The following is a 20,841-nucleotide window of genomic DNA, read 5'->3' on the forward strand; positions in this document are numbered from 1 at the left end:
AATGGTTCGATACTGAAGATTGATATTTAGCCTAATTGAAAGTGAAACTTATAGGAACATATGCGAAAAAAATGAACGTCATCCGCGTCCTTCTTATCAAATTGTCCTCTCTTATCTGGCTACAGCCTTTATTTTTGATTACTGATTTTGTAACCGTTCCTTGGATTCGCGTTTCCCCGTAACAGCGCTGTTATTTTGATACGGCAAGCGAAATGATAAAATCCCCAAAGTAAATTTGAACAATTACAGAAGATTTCACCGACAGCTGCAAAGTAGTACATTCACTTTCCGCGTGTGACCTCATTTTATGATAAACGACTGCAACAGTTTTCTGCTAGGCGAATTTCCGCCAGCGTGACCATAAACAATATCGTGGATGATATCATTTGAGCACAGATAATACATTATTCACGTTACCGTGGTTATCATTACCATAAACAGCGTAACCAATAATTATTGCCCGAACAGGACTATGCTTTCAATCGCAATTAGCGAAAGCACGTTGCCGATCCAATTCGGTTATAACTTGAATTTAAAAGGAAATAGATAACCACGGTCGGTACGAAGGAAAAATGTTACTACTTCAAATTACATTTTCGAGCATCTTCTTCGTTACAGACAACTGTTTAAAATCTCTCATAATCATTTTTTTATCACTTCATTCTAATACTGTTTTAAACAGAATGACGAAAGGATTCAATCTATGCAAAAACAAACAGGCATTTCCATTTAAATAAATAATGTAACTATCGAATGCACCTGCCCCATTACATGTGTAAAAAACAATAATGGTCCTACAAAAATAGCACTCTTTGAAGTATTTATTTCTTCCCTTTGACATTTTCCTCTAAATCCACTGATAATGGAGTTATGACTTGATTAAATCTACATAAACTCCCAAGAGTCTGAAGTCGCCTGTATCGGGTTTATTAAGTCCAGGGTCGGCTGTATCAGGTCGCCTAACACCGCGGTCATCTATGTCGGATCTAACGTGTCCCGAATCGTCAGTATTCGATTCGACGAGTCCAGGGACATCTGTATCGAATGCCATGAATCGTCAGTATCGTGTCACGCGAATACTTGACCGCATCAGCCCTTACGACGTTGGTCCAGCAACTGCGGAAATCATAATTGGACTGCGGATTTTTATGCATTTGTTGGAAATTTGAATGTGCAAAAAAAAATAAGAAATGCACACTGTATGCAAGAATATAAAAAAAAATGTTGAAAGTAAAGTTCATATTGTGATATTTGCAAAGGAGATATAAATTCCTATTTAGGTTCAATTCTCGTTGGTTCGTTAGCAAAGATCTTATTTTGCATAAGGATACGCAGTCTAATCATATAATAATATACTCCCTGATACTTTAAGGATACATTCTAGTGTAAATGTCTAAAAAGAGCCTTTCTTGCGAATTAAAAAAAAAACTAAGTCATACAGTAATAAATAATTTTGTATTTGATGAACTTGCAATGTTGCAGATTTTTCAATACAACGATAAAACGAAGCTAACACCAACCTCAATTATACTTGCATTAACTTTTTTTAAATTTGTGTATTTTTATTATATTTTCTATAAAACAGACGATCTGAATTTAAAGAAACAATGATTACTACGTTTATACCCCATATAAAAGATATCGATTCTCCAACCTTTTGATCAACGCTGTACACGCTTTATGTATGTATGTATACAAACAAAACGATTACGCGAGTTTAACGCGTTCCCTAGTACCTAAAGCTTCCACCGAACAACTTTCCACTTTCCTCCCTACTTTATAAAGAATCTTTAAAGAAGTTTATGCGCCGTGACAGCTTGATCAAAGTGTAACGGAATAACGTAGGTAATAACGAAGTCAATAATAGAGTTAAGCGCAGTAAACCAATAAAACGTAATCTCCAAACGCCTGCCTCAAACTTCTCACGCTTCATCGCCCGCCTCTCGTTTAAATGATTTAATTGATCAAAGTGTGCATTTCGCTTCTACTCGCGATCGAGGTCGAGCTAGCGAACCCTTGTCAGTTATGTAATGAGAACTTGAACCAATTTTAATTAATTACAAGGGAAGGTGGTACCGTCGGCACCCTGATGGTTAATAGTGTATCTTTGTATTTCTGACAAAGAAAGTTGACAGTTGGTAGAGATATTCGTCAGTTAGATTGGGAAATAAATTGGTACTACAGTATTGTCTCGAAATAAGCAACTGCTTTCCGCCTCGAACTAAGCAACTCGCTATCCTCACCTTTTTGTTTCAAGTCGCCCGCCGAGTGAAAGATCGGAAAGGAATTCGATTTTACTAGTGCTAAAATGAGTGGAATGGATAAAATAGTGGAATATATGAAAATTTCTATATTATTATTTGTCTAGAGTTGCTACGAGGGTCGATCAAATATAAACGAGACTTTTATTTCTGATCGCGTAAACTTAAAGGGAGCGGGTGACCGCTTCTACAGTATATTGTTTAGGATGTCAGGAGTGGGGAGAGCATTGCATTATTGAGTTCAGACAAGTTTGAAAGTAACATTCACAATGTCAGAGCAACAAGTGCACGTCTCAGTTGCGCAACGCATAATTATTAAATTTCTTACTCATGAAGGCGTCAAATCAGTTGAAATTTTGCAAAGATTGATGGTACAGTTTGGGGATCAAACACTATCAAGGGCTCGCGTGTTTGCCTGGCATAAGAAATTCAAGGAAGGACGTAAACAAGTTGAAAACGTGGAACATGATCGCCGTCCTCGAAGCAGCATTGCGGAAGAGAACATTCGCACGATTCGAATACTTCTTGAAAGCGATCGACGTCTGACACTTTCTGAAATTACAGCGCAGCTTGGAATCAGTTATGGAAGTTGTGAGCTTTTAAGGGAGGTAAAGGTTGCTTATCGTTCCAAAAGACGTGACCAACCGATTCGAGACGTCATTTTCCTCCACGACAACGCTCGGCCCCATACTACAGCTCTAACTTGCAAAACATTAGAGGAAATGAAATGGACTCCACTTGACCATCCTCCCTACAGCCCTGATCTATCGCCCTGCGATTTCCATCTCTTTGGACCACTTAAAGAAGCACTAGGAGGACAACGGTTTCTAGACGTATTATTCGGCGGTGGAGGCAATTGCCTCCTAACGCAGCACTCTTCGTTTTACGATACTGAGATTAAAAACCTTCAAATCCGCTGGGAAAAATGCATTTCCAAAGCAGGAGATTATGTTGAAAAGTGATACGTGCTTGGATATTTTATTACACCGAATAAAAGGATTTTAAAAATAAAGTCTCGTTTACATTTGATCCGCCCTCGTAACTGTTTGATATACTGGACACGTTACATTTAATTTTTGATGCAACGATTCGAATCTCTCAAAAGCTAAACTGATCAACTCCATGGAACACAAAATAGGCAAAATTGGTGTTATATAGAGTACTTCGTTTAAATCAGAATGGTCCAAACATCTCATGATCCGAAATGAATTCGATTGTACTAGTGCTAAAATGAGTGGAATGGATAAAATAGTGGAATATATGAGAATGTCTGTATGTATTATTATTTGTCTAGAGTTGCTATTTATGCCTTGTTCTATTGAAAATATCGAATACAATGGATCAAAAAATAAAATCCTTTCCCCTTTGGAAAACTCTCTGTAAATTCTACTAGCCAAGATACTTGCGCTTTTTATTCGGGCTTGTTTCACTTTTCACCCAATTTTTTTCATCTCCGATACCAGCTAACGTAAGAATCATTGAATTGGGAACTGATTTAGATTAGCGAATTTGCTTTTATCCTGGGAGATCGGGGCTTGACTCTGTTCCCAACGTAAACACTTCGACGCGGTTTAATAACGGCTACTTGCGTCATCGCCCTATTTTCCAAATATTTATGATATCGACGGAGCCGGTGGGTGCACACGTGCGTGCATTTTCCTATCTATAAAACGTTTCGATCGAAAGCATCGATGAGAAAGTCGTAAAATTTGATGCTCGCTTGCTTCGAGACGTTGCTCGAATATTAGATAAGTTCTTTCTTATTTTTCTGCTTTTTGTCCTTGGAAAATGAACAATAGTTGCAGAGCTAGTAAATACACTGTTTTAGAGTTTGTATATACCGAATAGAGTAACAATCGACGTGCCTTTCGAATTAATTAAGCAGGGAAACTGCATTAGGAGACAAACCAACCAACATACACTTAAGGTTGGAATTTTGACGAAGAATATTAACAAGGATTAAGAAATATATTATTATTGGCATTGAACAGCATTGATTCATTTTTTACAGATCCTCGAAATGAGAGAAATTGTACGTTTGTATAGAACTTCCTTTTTTCTTTTTCTACCGAGGAAGTAAAATCTCCGCAATTACGTATAAATATTTTCGTAATCACTTAACGGTGCTCATTACAACGATTGACGAACGTCGCTATTGGACTATTAATTATCCGCGTTAATTACCGTTACATATGCGGGTAAATCCAAGTCTCGTTCGATGAACTTTATACGTGTCATCGAGCGTTATTACACGTTACGTTGCCATAAAAGCTTTTGCATTTAACGAAGCTTAATTTTTCAAACTCGTTTGGGTGTAAAAATAGAGCGAAGAGTCTGCTCCGACGACTGAAACGCTTTAGGACACTCTAAATGCACAATTATCAGACACGCGTACTACCTGCATCCATTCGATATTATCAAACATGTAGCATCGAAACTAATTCGTGCATTCCGCTCTCAGATGATGCCACCAATCTTTTATAAGCTATACATGGTCCACGAACTAGAATTTAATTAATTAATTTGAATTACGCTTTTTTAGTTATTTTATGACGATCGAATTCAAGAATATGATAAGGAGGCGACAATGGAAAAATTACGCGATTAATCTGGCAGATTAATTAACTTTTATCGCATCGATATACTTGTATATACAGTATACATTGGAATTTAAAGTAATAATGTTATTGCGACTAGGTAAATCTCGTACAAAGATGAGCAAAATTCCTATCTAAATAAGACTGTCGAACAACGAATAAAAGCTAAACAACCGTTTATCCATAATTCATTAAATAAAAACTCTGAATTATGAAATTAATTATTTCGCAAAAGATAACTGAAACTTTAACCGTTTATTGCGAATAATAATGTTCGCGTTGGTTTTATTCACGATCTATTATTCGAATAAACTGTTGCCCATCTCTGCTCTCGATTTTATTGGAATGATGTAGTTTTATTAGGAAACTGTTTCTCGAAATGAATTAGATAAGCACAATATGTTACATCTCTTAGTTTTTTCTGATAAGCCAGATAATGGCTATTTAATAGTGATAATAGAAAGTATTAGAATGTCGATAATATGTCTTACCATGACGTAAGAGATACTTGTTTATCGTGATCAAACGCTCGCGCTAACATTTGCTATTACTAAAAATGATTATTATTGTATAGGGTTTGAGCATTTATTAACGTTGAGTCTTATTTTATTTCGATTAACAATTCAAATATTGCTACCGTTGATTTTACATTTCAGCGTAATTTTTTATTTTATAAATAACCGATGAAGCCTCTCATTGAAGCTAAAAATGTTAACTTTAATAGCTGCTCAAGGGCTGTTCAATTTGAGTCATTTTTATCTATCAACCAGCATTTTGTTAATGTTTATTTGTTATTGGCCACTGATTAAAGCTAAGAGATGGAAAAGGAACATTGCGCATCTTATTCATTAGATGTCTCGAGACAAAGTATCTAAGATAGGTTTGGTACTTCAATTAATGAATCACAGAAATGAGCAGTTCGACCGTTTGCTTGTTTGCATTCCTTTTGCAAGTATTTTTAGTTGTTAATGACTGTATACATATGCTTTTCTATACTCCATTACATATGTGATTTAACTTTCTTCCTTTCTGTTACATATTCATTGGAGTCGACTGGACGCCGCCCTATAGCTCGGATACCTCGGGATTGCTAAATCCGTACTGTAGCTACAATTAAATGTAGCCACAGCCCCTGAGGGCTCTACATTAACACGTTATGTATAACACCATATATGGCTGACAGTGATTTTCACTGAAAAACGAAAATTATTAATTCTGAAAGTTACATGTCATAGAAAATGAATTTAAATGAAATACTTGAATTTTGATGAAGTTACAGAACTAAATACAAAAATAAATGTTTCATTAGGCAGTTTCCAATAGTCTGTAAACAAAATTTAAACACGGTAGAAATATTCAAGAGTTTTAGTGTGGCAGTGAACGTGTTGAAGATAGTATTTACAAATTGGCTTTCTGTTAGTTAAATTCAACTTATATTTTATTTTGAGGCTCATTGCTGTTGTTCCACTTACAGTTTTATTTAAATGCATTATTACCCATGAACCAAAGGGAGAATTAAACCAAAATTTAAACTTCTTTTGGCACTTCTTTTTTTAAGAAAAAATGCATCAGCACAAGCCACTATAAACCTTTCCTTTGCTATTTTGGAGCACTGTGACTTTGTATTCATTTTATTTAATTGTTCATTTTATTTGAAAATAGCGAAAATATATACAATCTTTTCCATGGGATATAATTGCTTCTCATCACAAACCAAAAATATACATATAGGTGAAAATATTTCACATATAAAAATGTCTTCAGATAGATAGTGCCAAATACTGAAATTAATCCAATTAAACGGATCAAAAATGGCACGCGAATGAATGAGCAAGACTGAATTCCATTAATTACTACTCTATGAATACTGAAACAGAAGTTTCGTAATTCTGCAATGGAACTCGTTAAAAATATTACAGCTTGAGATTGTCGATGTAATAACTAAGGAGTGACAGTTTGTCAATTAAATTATTTACTGTTTAACGTTCAAGTTTTGAGAAATCTTCGGAAATTAATAAAAAGTAACTGCTTTAGAACAAAACAATGAAATTCCAAATTAAATCGAAAATTGGAAACGAAGAACAATAACATCAAGCTAACAAGGATAATTGAAAAAAAGAAAGAAAAATAAAGCGAAAGAAAGTTATAAGTAAACAATACGAATGATATCACTATCTTAACATATAAACAAAGTAAAACAAGAAAAAGGAAACAGAGATTAGATGTAGATAATTTCTTCAAAATGATTCGAAAGTTTATATACTCCGAATAAAACTAATGGAATTACTTATTTACGACTAGAACAACTATTTTGTCAATTAAAAAATGATGCGCCATGACGTGAAAATTATGTTGGACAGTTACAAAGAAGAGAGAATTTTTCTGCGAGAGAAAACAAAGTTCTCGTGTTTCGTTAAAAAGTAATTACGATACAATTATAATCCTCAGTTTTAAACAAATATTACTCTGTATTAAAAGATCTTTTCACGATAAAAGAAAAGTTTAAAGTGTGCGCTGCTCACGTTTATACTCTAAAGATGATTCGATAACGATATCACCTGCATTACTTGAGTTAGCCCCTTCCCCTGAGTCTTAAAATATAAATAAAATAAAATTATAATACTCTATGAAGCTCATCCTGCACAAATGTATGCAATTTTTTCACGAAAAAGAAATATAAACATATTGTGAATTATCGTTGCAGTATTTCGTAATAATATACGTATATTATAGTACGTGTGTTATACACCATAAAATTGTGGACTTGAGCATACAGTAGGTGTAGAATGTATCCGTACATCGATCAATTTCCCAAAAAACTTTTCTGTGAAATTGTAATTTATTAACTCCTTTTTTTATAATCAATTATATTCTACATACTTTCGGAAATTTCTAGAATATAGTTCTAACAACAATTACTAGTTTATATAATTTGCGAAATTAACGATAAAATACGAAAAATCGGTAGAAATATAGAAGCAATAAGTATTCGCACGGTTCTTACGATGAACAATTTACAGTAGAATTTGTAACATAAGCACATCAGTTTATTGCTTCGTAGAAATTAGAAAACATTAAATTTCCAGTAAAAAAGACTTAAAAAATGCTCTAATAAAGGAATGAAAGAAAATCCTACCCCGAATAACATCGACATTTATGATAGTTAATTTAATGCCTAGAAGAGTTGCAGTAATTATAAAATCAAAAGGAAATTCCACGAAGTATTAATTATTTATAAATTAATGTAAATTTCGTTTTTTTTTTTTAAACGAAGTTTAAGAACACTTGTACAAGTACTTATTGCTTCTGTATTTCTATCGATTTATTGTTTTTTCTTGTTAATTTCCCAACATGCATAAATAGCTATTTTTTTGTTGTAATCTACCTATTCTAGAGATTTCCGAGAATATGTAGAATGTCATTGTTTGTAAAAAAAAGAAAGTTAATAAATTACAATTTCACATAGTTTTCTTGGAAATTGATCAATGTACAAATACTTTCTACACCCACTGTATGTTACCGTCATACCTAAAAGTGTTAAATACGAGGCGAAATCTTACCTTGAGACAATGCGTTGCACTGTATACAAGTTTTCTGGAAGCAATTTGCGTAACAATCGATCCCAGTGTCCGCCACAACAAATTTCGGTTTCCAGCTGCTTTCGCGGCGACTATGGGAATTACCACAATATTCGAGTAAGCGTTCGTTAATTCGTTATACACTCACTGAGAAATTATCCGCCACTGAACACGGTGTACTCCTAATAAACAGGTAACGCCGGCACAGTGTTTTCTTCTGAGATCGAAATTTAAGTACGAACTGCCCAGTCGCTCGAAAAAGGCGTCGTGAAAACTAATCGTACGACATACGTTTTCCTCGTTTCTTCGACAACGATCGAGCGACGAGATATTTCGATTTCACAGCTTTAAGTGCTTTGTACTGGTTCCGTTGAGGTTAGGTTTTTTCCCATTAAGTACGAAAATCATGCAAGCCGTTAAACATCGTCGTGTACCGGTCTCTACGATTCGCTGACGCAGATTTTTCTCGCCAAGATGCATACGCTTCCTGCAGGTTTCTCTTATTTGGCGCATCAAGCAATAGTAAACAACCGTGCGCTCGATACTCGAAAATTCAATGAAAATATTACAGCTGGTTGGCTATAATCAAACTCCATTACAAGCCCGTTACCGACGATTAAAAAGATATCCGATGTATCAAAACTTGCATAGTTAAAAAGAAAACGTATTCAAAGTCAGCCTCGGTGTACATATATATGTTGTATATATCAGTCGGTAACGCAATCGTGACAGAAAACTACACAACGATGGGCTCACAAATTACTCCTTTTTTCCGAAACGCTTCGATCGTACCGACCAGCTTGTTTTTTTTTCCCCCGAATATTCACGGTGCACCAAAGAACGCGCACAAATACGTTGAATTTGACCTCTTGCAATGGCGAAAGTGATCTTCGTGTTTCCGTTTCTTCGCGTCAATGGACATTTATCGGTCGTTCACGAGATCAGAATGCACTCGCGCGTGACATTCGTGGACAAATCTTCGGAGCAATTAAACACGACACCGTATCTCTTTCGTTCCGATGTGTCGTTGTCGGTGCCGGGGCTAAAAGAATGACACTTAACCTAAGCGCGTCGTGAAATTGCCAGGCGCACCACCGTCGTGTTTAGGGTATCGTCGTTTCTAACCTTGAAAACGTTGAGTTTCGACGAACGTCGTGGTTAAATTTTAGAAAAACGTTAAGTACACAGGATGAAGCGACAAACATCGAACGATTTCCGATTGTCGTGGAGAGCCGCACTCGCTGATGAAGCTTCTCTCGCGAACAATTACTTTTTTCTTCCTATTCTTGCGAATACACGTCGATATATCACTTCTTCACACAGGACGGATAAATAAACCACGAAGTAAGGATTTTTGCGTTGAATGGGCCGTGGCTATGGTGCCGCGTTATAGGCCGTAAAACGGCCGGCACGCAGAAAACCGGTGGCAGTCTCGAGAAGCGCACACCCCCGATCGCGCATCCTTCCTGGAGCCCTGGCGAGAGCCAACTGCCCCGCGCGCTTGTACGCCGACATTCAAGGCGATCCCACAAACGACCAGCTGATCGAAGTAACGGCCTGGATATCCGACTCACGCACCGGCTTGTTTGGCTCGCGACCGCGGCGCATCGAGCGAGTTCCTTTACACCGGATCGGATACGTCCTCGAACGTCAGGCACAACCGAAAAACCGGCCCGTGGCACTCGGGAATTAAACGGAATAAACGAGTAAACCGGAAAAGAGAAACGGCGATCATGCGCCCCCCTGCCGTGTCACTGTAATTGCCACCTCGTATTGGCAAATTTGAGCTTTCCTCGACAGAGGGCACCACCGTCCACAATCTTCGCACTGCTTCGTGAACCGCCCCTGTGGCCTAATGGATAAGGCATCGGTCTCCTATGGTCTCCTAAACCGGGATTGTGGGTTCGAGTCCCACCAGGGGTATAAAACAGGTATCATTTTTTTGTTGGAGGAGCCATTTGGTGCGAAGACGAGGATTTCAGCGATAGTTTTAAACTCCCAGACTTTTCTTTCATTTTCACGGCCGAGGCAGTGGCAATACTGGAAGCAATAGAAATAATACAACAAAGTGGACGTAACCAATGGAGAATCTTTTCGGATGCTCTCGGTGTACGAGGTGTGGCAATTAAATAACGAGACTGGTGTGAGAAATGTGATTTATTGCAAATAAAGTTACATTTAACTTTTATCCCCTTCAACATACTCTCCTCCCCTATCTATACACCGCTGCATACGTGTCTTCCATTGTTCAAAACAATGCTGTAACTCATCAGTTGTTAGCCTCTTCAACAACCCTGCCGTTTTTATTTTTACATCTTCAACAGACTGAAAATGTGTTCCCTTCGATGCACTTTTGACTTTTGGGAACAGGTAGAAGTCACACGGTGCGAGATCTGGCGAAGACGGAGGATGATCAAGCACAGGAATGTGCTCGTCTGCTAAAAACTGCTTTACAGATAGGGCATTGTGGGCTGGTGCATTGTCCTGGTGCAAAATCCATGAGTCATTCTTCCACAAATCCGGTATTTTCTTCCTTACTCTTTTCCCCAGCTTGATTAGGACTTCTTTGTAGTATTTTTAATTAACGGTTTGACCTTCAGGCACCCAGTCAGTCAGTCTGTTGAAGATGTACTTTATTTGCAATAAATCACATTTCTCACACCAGTCTCGTTATTTAATTGCCACACCTCGTATTAACAACCTTGAAAAAACAAAGTTAATTTTGCAAAAAAATCAACTATAGTCCAAAGAATTAAGGAAAAATTATATTTAAACTCAAAAGAAGGAAAGATCATTCAGTTAATTTGGATCCCAGCCCATAAGGGAATTACAGGCAATGAAAAGGCAGACGTGGCAGTAAAAATAGCTGCAACATCAGGACGCACAATTGATATGGGAATACTGTTATCCGATTTGTGCCCAGTTGCAAAAGGAAAATTTAATAAAATAAATAATACTCAATTAATGAGAGAATCAGAAATAAAAGGGAAACGATACTTAGAAAACTTTTATAAAGACAATAGTAAACCTTAGTTTCATAAAAAACGTTTATCAAGGAAAACAGTAGTTTTAATAAACAGAATAAGAGCCAATCACACCCGTTTGAAGAGTAACCTATTTAAAATAGGCATCGTTTCAAACCCGACATGTGATTGTGGACAAGAACCGGAAGAACTTAACCATGTTCTATGGAGGTGCAACAAATTTAAGAACGAAAGGAAAATCATGAGGGAGAGTTTAGAAAAATTGGGAGTTAAAGGAGCCCCGTCAATCGAAGACCTATTGAAAAATATAGACTCTCGGATAGTCAAAATAATTACAAAATTCTTTTTTGACTATGATATAGTTCTATAACATAAGCACTAGGGATTTATATAGCTCAAGTAATGAGCCAGTATTTTTATAGAGTTCCTAAGAAAGACTGACTAACATGCAATCACAAAACTACAGATTAAGTATTGAAATCAGAGTGCGCAACTTAGAGTGCAAATGTATAACTAGAATATAGGACGTATAGTGAAATATTTTTTATATAAATTTATCGATAGTAATAGTAAGTAAGAGAGTTATATCCAAAATAAGGAATCTGCAATATTTCAAATGGACGTTAGTTGTAGATATATACGATAAGGATGACTAGCAATAAGGAAACAAGGCTGTATACATTTTAGTTGTAAGCTAATAAACGTATTAACCAACCAACCACTACTTCGTGTGAGCGTTTTTTTTTTACTTTCCCAAATGCTGTAACAGAGGACAAAGTTATCGATCAAAATTTGAGCCTTCCTTGGTTTGTTTTATTATATTTTACGATGTTTCAAGGAGGTTCAAGTTAAATGCATGTTCTGTAATGCATAGACATTTATATCGCAAGTGTCGGCCTCTGTTTTGCTTTATATCTCGGGAATGTTTTATCAGAAAATCATGACAATTTTCGTGAACATTCGTTGATTTCAATAAATTTTTATTTTTTTCGTAAGGAGTGACATATTCTGTTTTGTAACATAGAATTTACGTTGCAAGTCGAAGTAGGTTGTCACAAATCTGTTTTGTTCTAAATCCTAAGAACGTTCAGGTTTAGGGGGGACCAACGTCGCTTTCATCTTTTAAAAACCAAACCTTTAACAAAGTTGTTACATATTTAATTTATCTATGTAATTTGTAATAAATAATCTAATTAACCTCTCAGGGTAATTAAAATATAAATAAGAATCTTCTTATTTTTATTTTTATTTTTAAATACAAATTTTACAATTGAATTTTCTTAATACTTGGATAAAATTGTTGATCTATCTAAATCTATTCTTGTGTTAAATTCATGCCATTTTCCCAGTCGTTAAATGTTTTTAATTCTATTAATTAATTCAACAAAAATAATCTGCTACATAATAGTAATTACTTTTTATTCCTACTACTTTAATAATCATAAAATCAAAGTAATGATTAAAGTGGTTACTGTGTTTTATGAATGCTGTGTTTTGTATATTATGGTTATAAGATATTGATTTTTTTTCAAACGAAAAATCACCTTTACATTGAGTTTATTACCATTTTTCTTAGGTTTCATATAAAACAAATTGTATTCAAGTTGTATTTATATCATTTTTTGAAATTTTATTTTTCTGTATTCTTTGGATTACCATTAGTTAACTATTGTAGATCTGTGAGTGCAAGGTACTACACTTTTTCATAAAAAATACAATTATTATCTACTTTAGTGATTTAGTAGATACAAATTAGCATTTGCTAAATGAATAAATGTAACATCCTACGCATGCGTATTGAAAACACATTTAATGTACAAGCCACGTTCTTACATATAGTTTCCGTAATCATATATGCCACTGTTCCTACCATACTACTAGGTGGTATAGTAAATTTGTCGTAATTCAAATTTCTAACAATAAAAGCTTACAATTACCCTACACATCTGACTCGATATATTTTCTTGTGCACTGATTTTAATATAATTTATATCTTTAACTAAACTGTTTCATCGAAAAAATATGCATTGATAATTTCATTATTCATTAAAATTATATGAATATTTACATCGTGAAAAATATAAATTTGTAGAAAAATAAAATCGTTGTATGTATCAATTATCGAAATTAGATATTTGTAATTGTTTCTTTTTTCTAACAAATAAATACTAGTTGTAATAGCACTAACAATTTATTTATGTGATTTATAAAGAATTAAACATAAGGTGATTAAAAACATAGATTAGAAACATAAGACTTCTCTTATTCGATTTAATCTAACGATATCTCATAAAATAATGAAAATAATCAATCATATATGATTGATAGTATACTAACTTCGATATTACGTATTTTTTGTCTCAACAAATCCTCCCGCTAATGTGTAGAACGATCATAATTCTTATTATTAAACCAAATTCGGCAAAAAACTTTTATTGTTGACACGAAATAATCAAATTGCCCATTATATGAAAATTTAAATGTATATATGTAGAAAAACGTTTGAACATATGGTACACAAATCAACGTAAAATTTACATTAAACGATCTGATTATTCGTCTTACTTTTATTTCAACGACTAGGAACCAGAAAGTATCATTTTATTTAAGCTAAATTCCAATAAAGTATGTACTTTAATATACTCAGATTTTTCAAGTTCAATGTGATTTGAAATGTCATGATGATTGGGAAATGTCTTGTGATTAGGAAATGTCATCGGTGTTACTTCAGATAAAAATGCGTAGTTGCTCTTGAGTAACGTACGTATGTTCGAACGTGAAGCAATACAAATTTAACATGCATAACGTGTGATTCATTCATTTGTTTAAACAAATAAGAATAAACAATTTTATTCGTATTTTATAACTACTATTATTGTACATATAAAAACGGTTCAAAAAGAAACAAAATTCTGCTTCATAAAAAAACATTTTTTTACAAAGTATTTATTTTTTACTATTTTAAATGTTAAATGTTAAAATTTAGTAGATATTATAAAATGTATAGAGAGTAATTATACATGATGATACTTATTTGTTGTAGAATCAACAAATCAAAAGAAACTTTATCATAAATAAAATGTGTGGAATTTGGGCTCTCTTTGGATTGGACGGACAACCTTTAACCTGCATCTGTAAAAGCTTTCAAAAAATTGAACATCGTGGTCCAGAAGCCTTTCGACTTGAATATGATGATAAAATCAAAGTATGATACTATTACAAAATCCTAAGAACTTTAATAAATTAAATATTTTTAGTAATATAATAACTATATGGTATAAGTAATACAACAGAATAAAAATCAATTTTCACTATCTTCATTTACAGAATGGTTATTTTGGATTTCATAGACTGGCCATTGTTGATAATCTCCATGGAATGCAGCCAATGAGACTTTATAAATATCCACATTATTTTTTATTATGCAATGGTGAAATTTACAATCACAAAGAAGTAATACTTATTTTACAAATTATTATTTTATTATTATTGATAATTGTTTTCTTATTATGCCATAACTTCAACTTTATATAGATCGGCCAGCAGTATGGATTTCAATACAGTACTGAGTGTGATGTTGAAGTGCTAATACACTTATATGAAAATGGTGGTGCCCAAAATGTAGCTAAACAACTTGATGGTGTTTTTGCATTTTGTTTAATGGATATTAAGAATAGGAGAATTCTTATTGGTAGGGATCCTTATGGAGTTAGACCTCTTTTCCGATTAAAGTCTGATGATGGACAGCTTGGAGTTTGTTCAGAGAGTAAGGTAATCAAAAATTATTTATTTTAGTATAAAACAATTATTAACTATATTATACTACATATTTAGGGTCTTATAGAAATAACAAAACAAATAGCATCAAAATGGACATTGGAGCCATTTAAACCAGGTCATTATGAAGAATATGAAATCTTAGATGATGGAAGAACAAAATTGCTAATGAAAGTAAATTATTACAAACCTGGAGATAAACCCAACTTTCAAGTTTATACTCCTTGGAATGGTTTGTTGAAGAATATTAATCAAAAACTTAAGTGGATAAGACAATATAATGTAATGTATATATATATATATGTTTCTTTTAGCTTTAAACAGCACAGATATACTTGGAAACATAAGAACATTACTTTCAGCAGCTGTGAAAAAGAGATTAATGGCAGATAGAAGAATAGGATGTCTATTGTCAGGTGGTCTAGATTCAAGTTTAGTTGCAGCTTTACTTGCAAAACATGCAAAAGAGGCAAAATTACCATACAAAATACAAAGTTTTGCTATTGGAATGGGTGATAGTCCAGATATTCTTGCAGCTAGACAGGTTGGAAACAATAATTTTTTATTATATTGTACCAAATATTATACCAGTATCTAAAAATATTATATTTATTAGGTTGCAGATTATGTAGGCACAGAGCATCATGAAATCATTTTTTCAGAAGAAGATGTAGCAAAAGTGTTAGACAAACTCATTTATCAGTTAGAAACGTTTGACATCACCACAGTCCGAGCGTCCATTGGGTAAATTGCAATTTATGTGGAAGGTATTCTTCAACATTTTGATGAAAAATTTTCTTAAATTTCAGTATGTATCTCATTTCAAGATACATTAAATGTAACACAGAAACAACTGTAATATTCAGTGGAGAAGGTGCAGATGAACTGGCACAAGGATATATTTATTTCAGAGATGCGCCTAATGCAGTAGAAGCTCATGATGAATCTATTCGATTATTAAAAGATATCTATTTATATGATGGTTTGAGAGCAGATAGGACAACTAGTGCATTCAGTTTAGAACTACGAGTTCCATTCTTAGATATTCAATTCACAAATTACTATCTATCACTAGATCCTGCTTCCAGACAGCCTCAAGGTAAACTTTGAGAGAATACTTTAAAAAGGTAATATAAACAAATTAAAATACAAATTAAATATGTTTGATACAGGAGGCATTGAAAAGTATTTATTAAGATCTGCATTTAATGATACCAATCTGTTACCATCAAACATACTTTGGAGGCACAAGGAAGCATTCAGTGATGGAGTAACATCAGTTAAAAAATCTCTTTTCCAAATCATACATGAAATTGTGGATAATCATGTATCAGATGAAGACTTAAAGAATGCTCACCTTAAATATCCGCATTGTACTCCAAAAACCAAAGAGGCACTTTATTACAGGTAAAAATCATTGTGTATGGGGAAGCTTTGAAAATATTTAATTTACAAAATTCAATAAAATTATTGCTTGAAAATTAAACATACCATATTTTGACTTCAGGAACATCTTTAAAAAGCATTACGGAGGACAATCAGAAACTTTTACACCATACTTTTGGATGCCACGTTGGGTAAAGGGAATTCGTGATCCATCTGCAAGATTTATTACTCATTATGCAGCAGATGTGAAAAAATGATGATAAAGAAACTAAGAAGGATTGAATTTACAGTGATTTATATAATAAATTGAATATATTTAAATGTTTACCATACAAACAAAATCTCTGTATATTTTTATAAAATAAATTATATATCAAAATGTTTAATTATCCATGTCTATGTCTTGCTTATGTAAATACAATTTTATTTTATATATTTGATATTACACTATTAATACCAAAAATTAATGCTACAGAAGTTAAAGTTTAAATATTACATCTGAAACATACGAAGCGAGAAAGTAGAGACATTTTATGTATAAAAAAAATGATACCTGTTTTATACCCCTGGTGGGACTCGAACCCACAATCCCCGGTTTAGGAGACCGATGCCTTATCCATTAGGCCACAGGGGCGGTTGGTAAAATCAGATTCTAACTCGAAGTAGATGTACAAAATTTTGAACCTACAATAAAATTTTATTAGTAAAATAATATATATACGAAAACCATTTTTATAATGTTTTTGATTACTTATTAAATGGATAATTTCTTTAAGTACCGTGTAATAACTGGAAATCGATAAAACAGCTGTTACCAAATGATCCAAGATGGTGACGCATATTTTATAGTTCGTCATATGCAAATTGTTTGCTATGTACATACGTCAGAAATGTCAGAATGGTGAGAGTGTGCTTTAGTAGAATAATTACAATTTGAATTTCGACTAATAATCAATTATGTATACAGTAAGTACATCGTTTCTTGATTGTAACGTTGAAGGTAACGTTAATAGTACATAAATACAAATAGTACGACTTTTATCTATAAACTTTGTTTGATATTTTCGGCAAATTACAGATGATGTCAACGAGATATCTTTCTTTTATATCTGGGATAGTAATTGCTTCAATAACCTGGGCTTTTAGTTTATATATGTACTCAAAGCTATCTCAAAATGCTGATATTATCAATCCAACAATGTTAATGTCAGAGAGTTCAAAATTAATGAAAGAATCGACATTTGATCATAAAATACATAATGATCGTCAACTTAGACTACATCACAATATGATTTTTTATGATAATAAAGAAAGTATGAATGATAAAAATGTCAATAACTTAAAGGAATCTAACTTCAAAAACAGTAACAAACTATTACAACAATTACAACCCGTACCAGTGAAACCTTCTATCACCATAGGACAAGGTAGGTATTTAGATGATATTTAAAATGTCAAGCAAAATAAATTTTCTTTATCATCTTCAAATAACTTATTTATAGATTTAGATGAGTTAGGAATGGTTAAAAATTTGGATGATCAACGAAAACGAGAAGAAGGATTCAAAAATTATTCTTTTAATATTTTGGTATCAGATAACATTGGTTTGCATAGAGAATTACCAGATACAAGACACAAGTTATGCAACAAGCAACAATATTCTAGCAAATTACCAAATGCTAGTATTGTTATATGTTTTTACAATGAACATTATATGACACTTCTAAGATCTCTACATTCTATTATTGAAAAGACTCCAGCTCAATTTTTACATGAAATTATCTTAGTAAATGATTGGAGTGATATGACAGCTTTACATGAACAAATTGATACGTACATTAAAAATAAATTTGATGGTAAAGTAAAGCTTTTCAAGACTGAAAGGAGAGAAGGATTAATCAGAGCAAGAATGTTTGGTGCAAGAAAAGCAAGTGGAGAAGTTTTAATTTTCTTGGATAGCCACATAGAAGTAAATAAAATGTGGATAGAGCCCCTTCTTTCGCGAATTGCTCATTCAAAGACTATTGTTGCTATGCCAGTTATTGACATTATCAATCCAGACACATTCCAATATACTAGTAGTCCTTTGGTAAGAGGTGGATTCAACTGGGGTTTGCACTTCAAATGGGATAATTTACCAATTGGCACATTGAAACATGATGAAGATTTTATAAAACCTATCAAGTGAGATCATATATTTACATATTGTTCGTATTAAAAAAGAATGATTGATGTATGTGACAGTTTGTTTAAATTAGTTGCAATGATTGCATGAACCAAACAAGTGTAAGGTGAGAGAAGTGAGTGTGTTCAAATGAGAAGGTGTGAATGAAGAGTTTTTGAAAGACGATCTGAAATTCTACAAGCCATTATAACAAACTTCATTTTTCACAATATGCATATTTATTTTACTACTGTTTTATATTGTATATATTGGTAATTACTAAATAGATCACCAACAATGGCTGGAGGATTGTTTGCAATGGATAGAGAATACTTTACAACACTAGGAGAATATGATGCAGGCATGGAAATCTGGGGTGGTGAAAATCTGGAAATATCATTTAGAGTATGACAGCAGTTTACTTAATTATTCTTTTTTTTTATTCCATGAACAATTTTTAATATTTTTTAGATTTGGATGTGTGGTGGAAGCATTGAACTGATACCATGTTCAAGAGTTGGACATGTATTTAGAAGGCGTAGACCATATGGTGGAGATGATAAACACGACACTATGCTGAGAAACTCACTGCGTGTGGCATATGTTTGGTTAGACGAGTATAAAGATTACTTCTTAAAGAATGTTCAAAAAGTTAACTATGGTGATGTCACAGATAGATTAAGATTACGGGAGAAATTGAAATGCAAAAACTTTGAATGGTACTTAAAGGAAGTATATCCCGAATTAACATTACCAGATGATGATAAGAACAAATTGAAAGATAAATGGGCAAGGGTAGAACAGAGACAAATTCAACCTTGGCATTCAAGAAAAAGAAATTACACAGATGAATATCAAATTAGACTCTCAAATACAGCATTATGTGTTCAGAGTGAAAAAGACATCAAAACAAAGGGTTCTAAACTTATTTTATCATCATGCTTGAGAATTAAATCACAGGTAATAAAAAACAAGTAACCATTCTTAATCCTTTGCACTTCACTGGCCCTGTTACCCCAATGTAAAGGTTTCAAAATAATCTTTTGCTTAAACTTGTTACAATTGGCAATATGTAGCATTAAATTTGTTGCAATCTGTATAGATGTGGTACGAAACAGATAAAAAGGAATTAGTACTTGGTCAAATGCTTTGCATGGAAGGAGCAGAAAAAATACCTAAACTCGGAAAATGTCACGAAATGGGCGGTGGCCAAGAATGGCTTCATAAAAGTACTGTGAGTACCTATTGTTTTGTTCGTGCAAATTATATGTATTAAGTGTAACTTATTTGTGTACAGATTGGTACACTCTTATACAACAAGGGAGCTGGTACATGTTTAGGAGGATTACAAGCAATAAAAGGTGCTGCAGTTGTAATGGATCTATGTACTAAACCAAATAAAACCCTCATTACATGGGACCTGATACATTCCAAAATTCCTCTAAAAGAGATTAGGTAACACAGGAAAATGAGATGTAGAGACAGAAGAAATAGACATATAAATTTGGTTGGTAGAAAAAGACAAAATGCATGCAGGAATTAAATGCTTAACATTGTTAAAAAACTCTTGTGATACAAGGCAGCAGTATATTGCAAAAGTATTTGATTCTAAGTGTTACCTTTATACTATTTTATATTTTAAAAATAATATGAACTATAACGTTATAAGTGAAATTCCAATTAGAATTTTATTGCGTAAACAAATTCGTCTAATTTTTTTTATGTTAGTTTATATATTATTTCGTTATTCGTTATAATTAATAATATACTTGAATAATAAATTTTGTTGTATATTTAAAGAATGAAAGAGTTGAGAACTGTTAAGTTAATCTGTAAACATTCATTTCTCATGCATTGCAGTATTTACTACAATTAAAATTTTTTTCTAAGAATACAGTATAAATAATAATGTACAAAATATATTTAGTTATATATGTGTTTATATTTGTATATATATACAAATTCTTTGTACCCATCTTTTTGTAAAATAAATTAAATGCTTCATAGATATCTTTTCATTATTTGTTAATATAATTATACATTGTATTTAATGATTTATGTAAAACATAAATTATACGGAATAAATTTTTCGTT

The 20,841-nt window shown here is 33.2% G+C and overlaps 3 protein-coding genes, 1 long non-coding RNA gene and 2 other non-coding genes across 8 annotated transcripts in view; 3 read left to right on the plus strand and 3 right to left on the minus strand.

The window, feature by feature from the left end:
- LOC128890401 (dentin sialophosphoprotein) overlaps positions 1-9,974 on the minus strand; it is a 186,504-nt gene extending 176,530 nt beyond the window's left edge. Inside the window, exon 1 of the mRNA XM_054148855.1 lies at positions 8,419-9,974. The gene's annotated coding sequence lies outside the window, so the exon portion shown is untranslated. The remainder of the gene's footprint in view (positions 1-8,418) is intronic.
- A 303-nt stretch (positions 9,975-10,277) lies between these two features.
- On the plus strand, positions 10,278-10,359 carry Trnar-ccu (transfer RNA arginine (anticodon CCU)). Its single transcript is given in 2 exon segments — positions 10,278-10,314; positions 10,325-10,359. It is a non-coding gene; the product is annotated as a tRNA-Arg (tRNA).
- On the plus strand, positions 10,279-16,966 carry LOC128890413 (asparagine synthetase [glutamine-hydrolyzing]). Of its 2 annotated transcripts, none has more exons than XM_054148875.1 (10): positions 10,279-10,367; positions 14,464-14,625; positions 14,748-14,873; positions 14,955-15,191; positions 15,255-15,429; positions 15,512-15,741; positions 15,814-15,941; positions 16,007-16,296; positions 16,370-16,604; positions 16,705-16,966. In XM_054148875.1, the coding sequence occupies exons 2-10, from the start codon at positions 14,500-14,502 to the stop codon at positions 16,838-16,840; spliced, it is 1,683 nt and encodes a 560-aa protein (XP_054004850.1). In that variant the 5' UTR covers positions 10,279-10,367; positions 14,464-14,499; the 3' UTR covers positions 16,841-16,966. The 2 variants fall into 2 exon arrangements, with proteins under 2 accessions (XP_054004850.1, XP_054004849.1); XM_054148874.1 differs by lacking the exon at positions 10,279-10,367 and adding an exon at positions 14,128-14,362.
- LOC128890444 (uncharacterized) lies at positions 16,660-17,469 on the minus strand. Its single transcript, XR_008460615.1, has 3 exons — positions 17,363-17,469; positions 17,137-17,267; positions 16,660-16,796 (listed from the first exon to the last, which is right to left on the minus strand). It is a non-coding gene; the product is annotated as an uncharacterized LOC128890444 (long non-coding RNA).
- On the minus strand, positions 17,145-17,217 carry Trnar-ccu (transfer RNA arginine (anticodon CCU)). The gene has a single exon. It is a non-coding gene; the product is annotated as a tRNA-Arg (tRNA).
- On the plus strand, positions 17,405-20,753 carry LOC128890408 (polypeptide N-acetylgalactosaminyltransferase 35A-like). 2 transcript variants are annotated; one of them, XM_054148864.1, is made up of 7 exons: positions 17,405-17,549; positions 17,662-18,010; positions 18,086-18,767; positions 19,035-19,152; positions 19,219-19,707; positions 19,850-19,981; positions 20,045-20,753. In XM_054148864.1, the coding sequence occupies exons 1-7, from the start codon at positions 17,541-17,543 to the stop codon at positions 20,204-20,206; spliced, it is 1,941 nt and encodes a 646-aa protein (XP_054004839.1). In that variant the 5' UTR covers positions 17,405-17,540; the 3' UTR covers positions 20,207-20,753. The 2 variants fall into 2 exon arrangements, with proteins under 2 accessions (XP_054004839.1, XP_054004840.1); XM_054148865.1 differs by having other exon boundaries at positions 17,442-17,583.
- Positions 20,754-20,841: the final 88 nt, after the last annotated feature.

This window comes from Hylaeus anthracinus, unplaced genomic scaffold, assembly GCF_026225885.1.
Source record: "Hylaeus anthracinus isolate JK02 unplaced genomic scaffold, UHH_iyHylAnth1.0_haploid 12000, whole genome shotgun sequence".
Taxonomy (NCBI): Eukaryota; Metazoa; Arthropoda; class Insecta; order Hymenoptera; family Colletidae; genus Hylaeus; species Hylaeus anthracinus.

Excerpts from the sequence above, each read along its gene's own strand:
- LOC128890413 (XM_054148875.1), top strand. The coding sequence starts at position 14,500 with ATGTGTGGAATTTGGGCTCTCTTTGGATTGGACGGACAACCTTTAACC. Across the intron at positions 14,626-14,747 it reads AATATGATGATAAAATCAAA|AATGGTTATTTTGGATTTCA; the intron begins GTATGATACTAT and ends CTTCATTTACAG. Across the intron at positions 14,874-14,954 it reads AAATTTACAATCACAAAGAA|ATCGGCCAGCAGTATGGATT; the intron begins GTAATACTTATT and ends AACTTTATATAG.
- LOC128890408 (XM_054148864.1), top strand. Across the intron at positions 18,768-19,034 it reads GATTTTATAAAACCTATCAA|ATCACCAACAATGGCTGGAG; the intron begins GTGAGATCATAT and ends ATTACTAAATAG. Across the intron at positions 19,708-19,849 it reads GCTTGAGAATTAAATCACAG|ATGTGGTACGAAACAGATAA; the intron begins GTAATAAAAAAC and ends CAATCTGTATAG.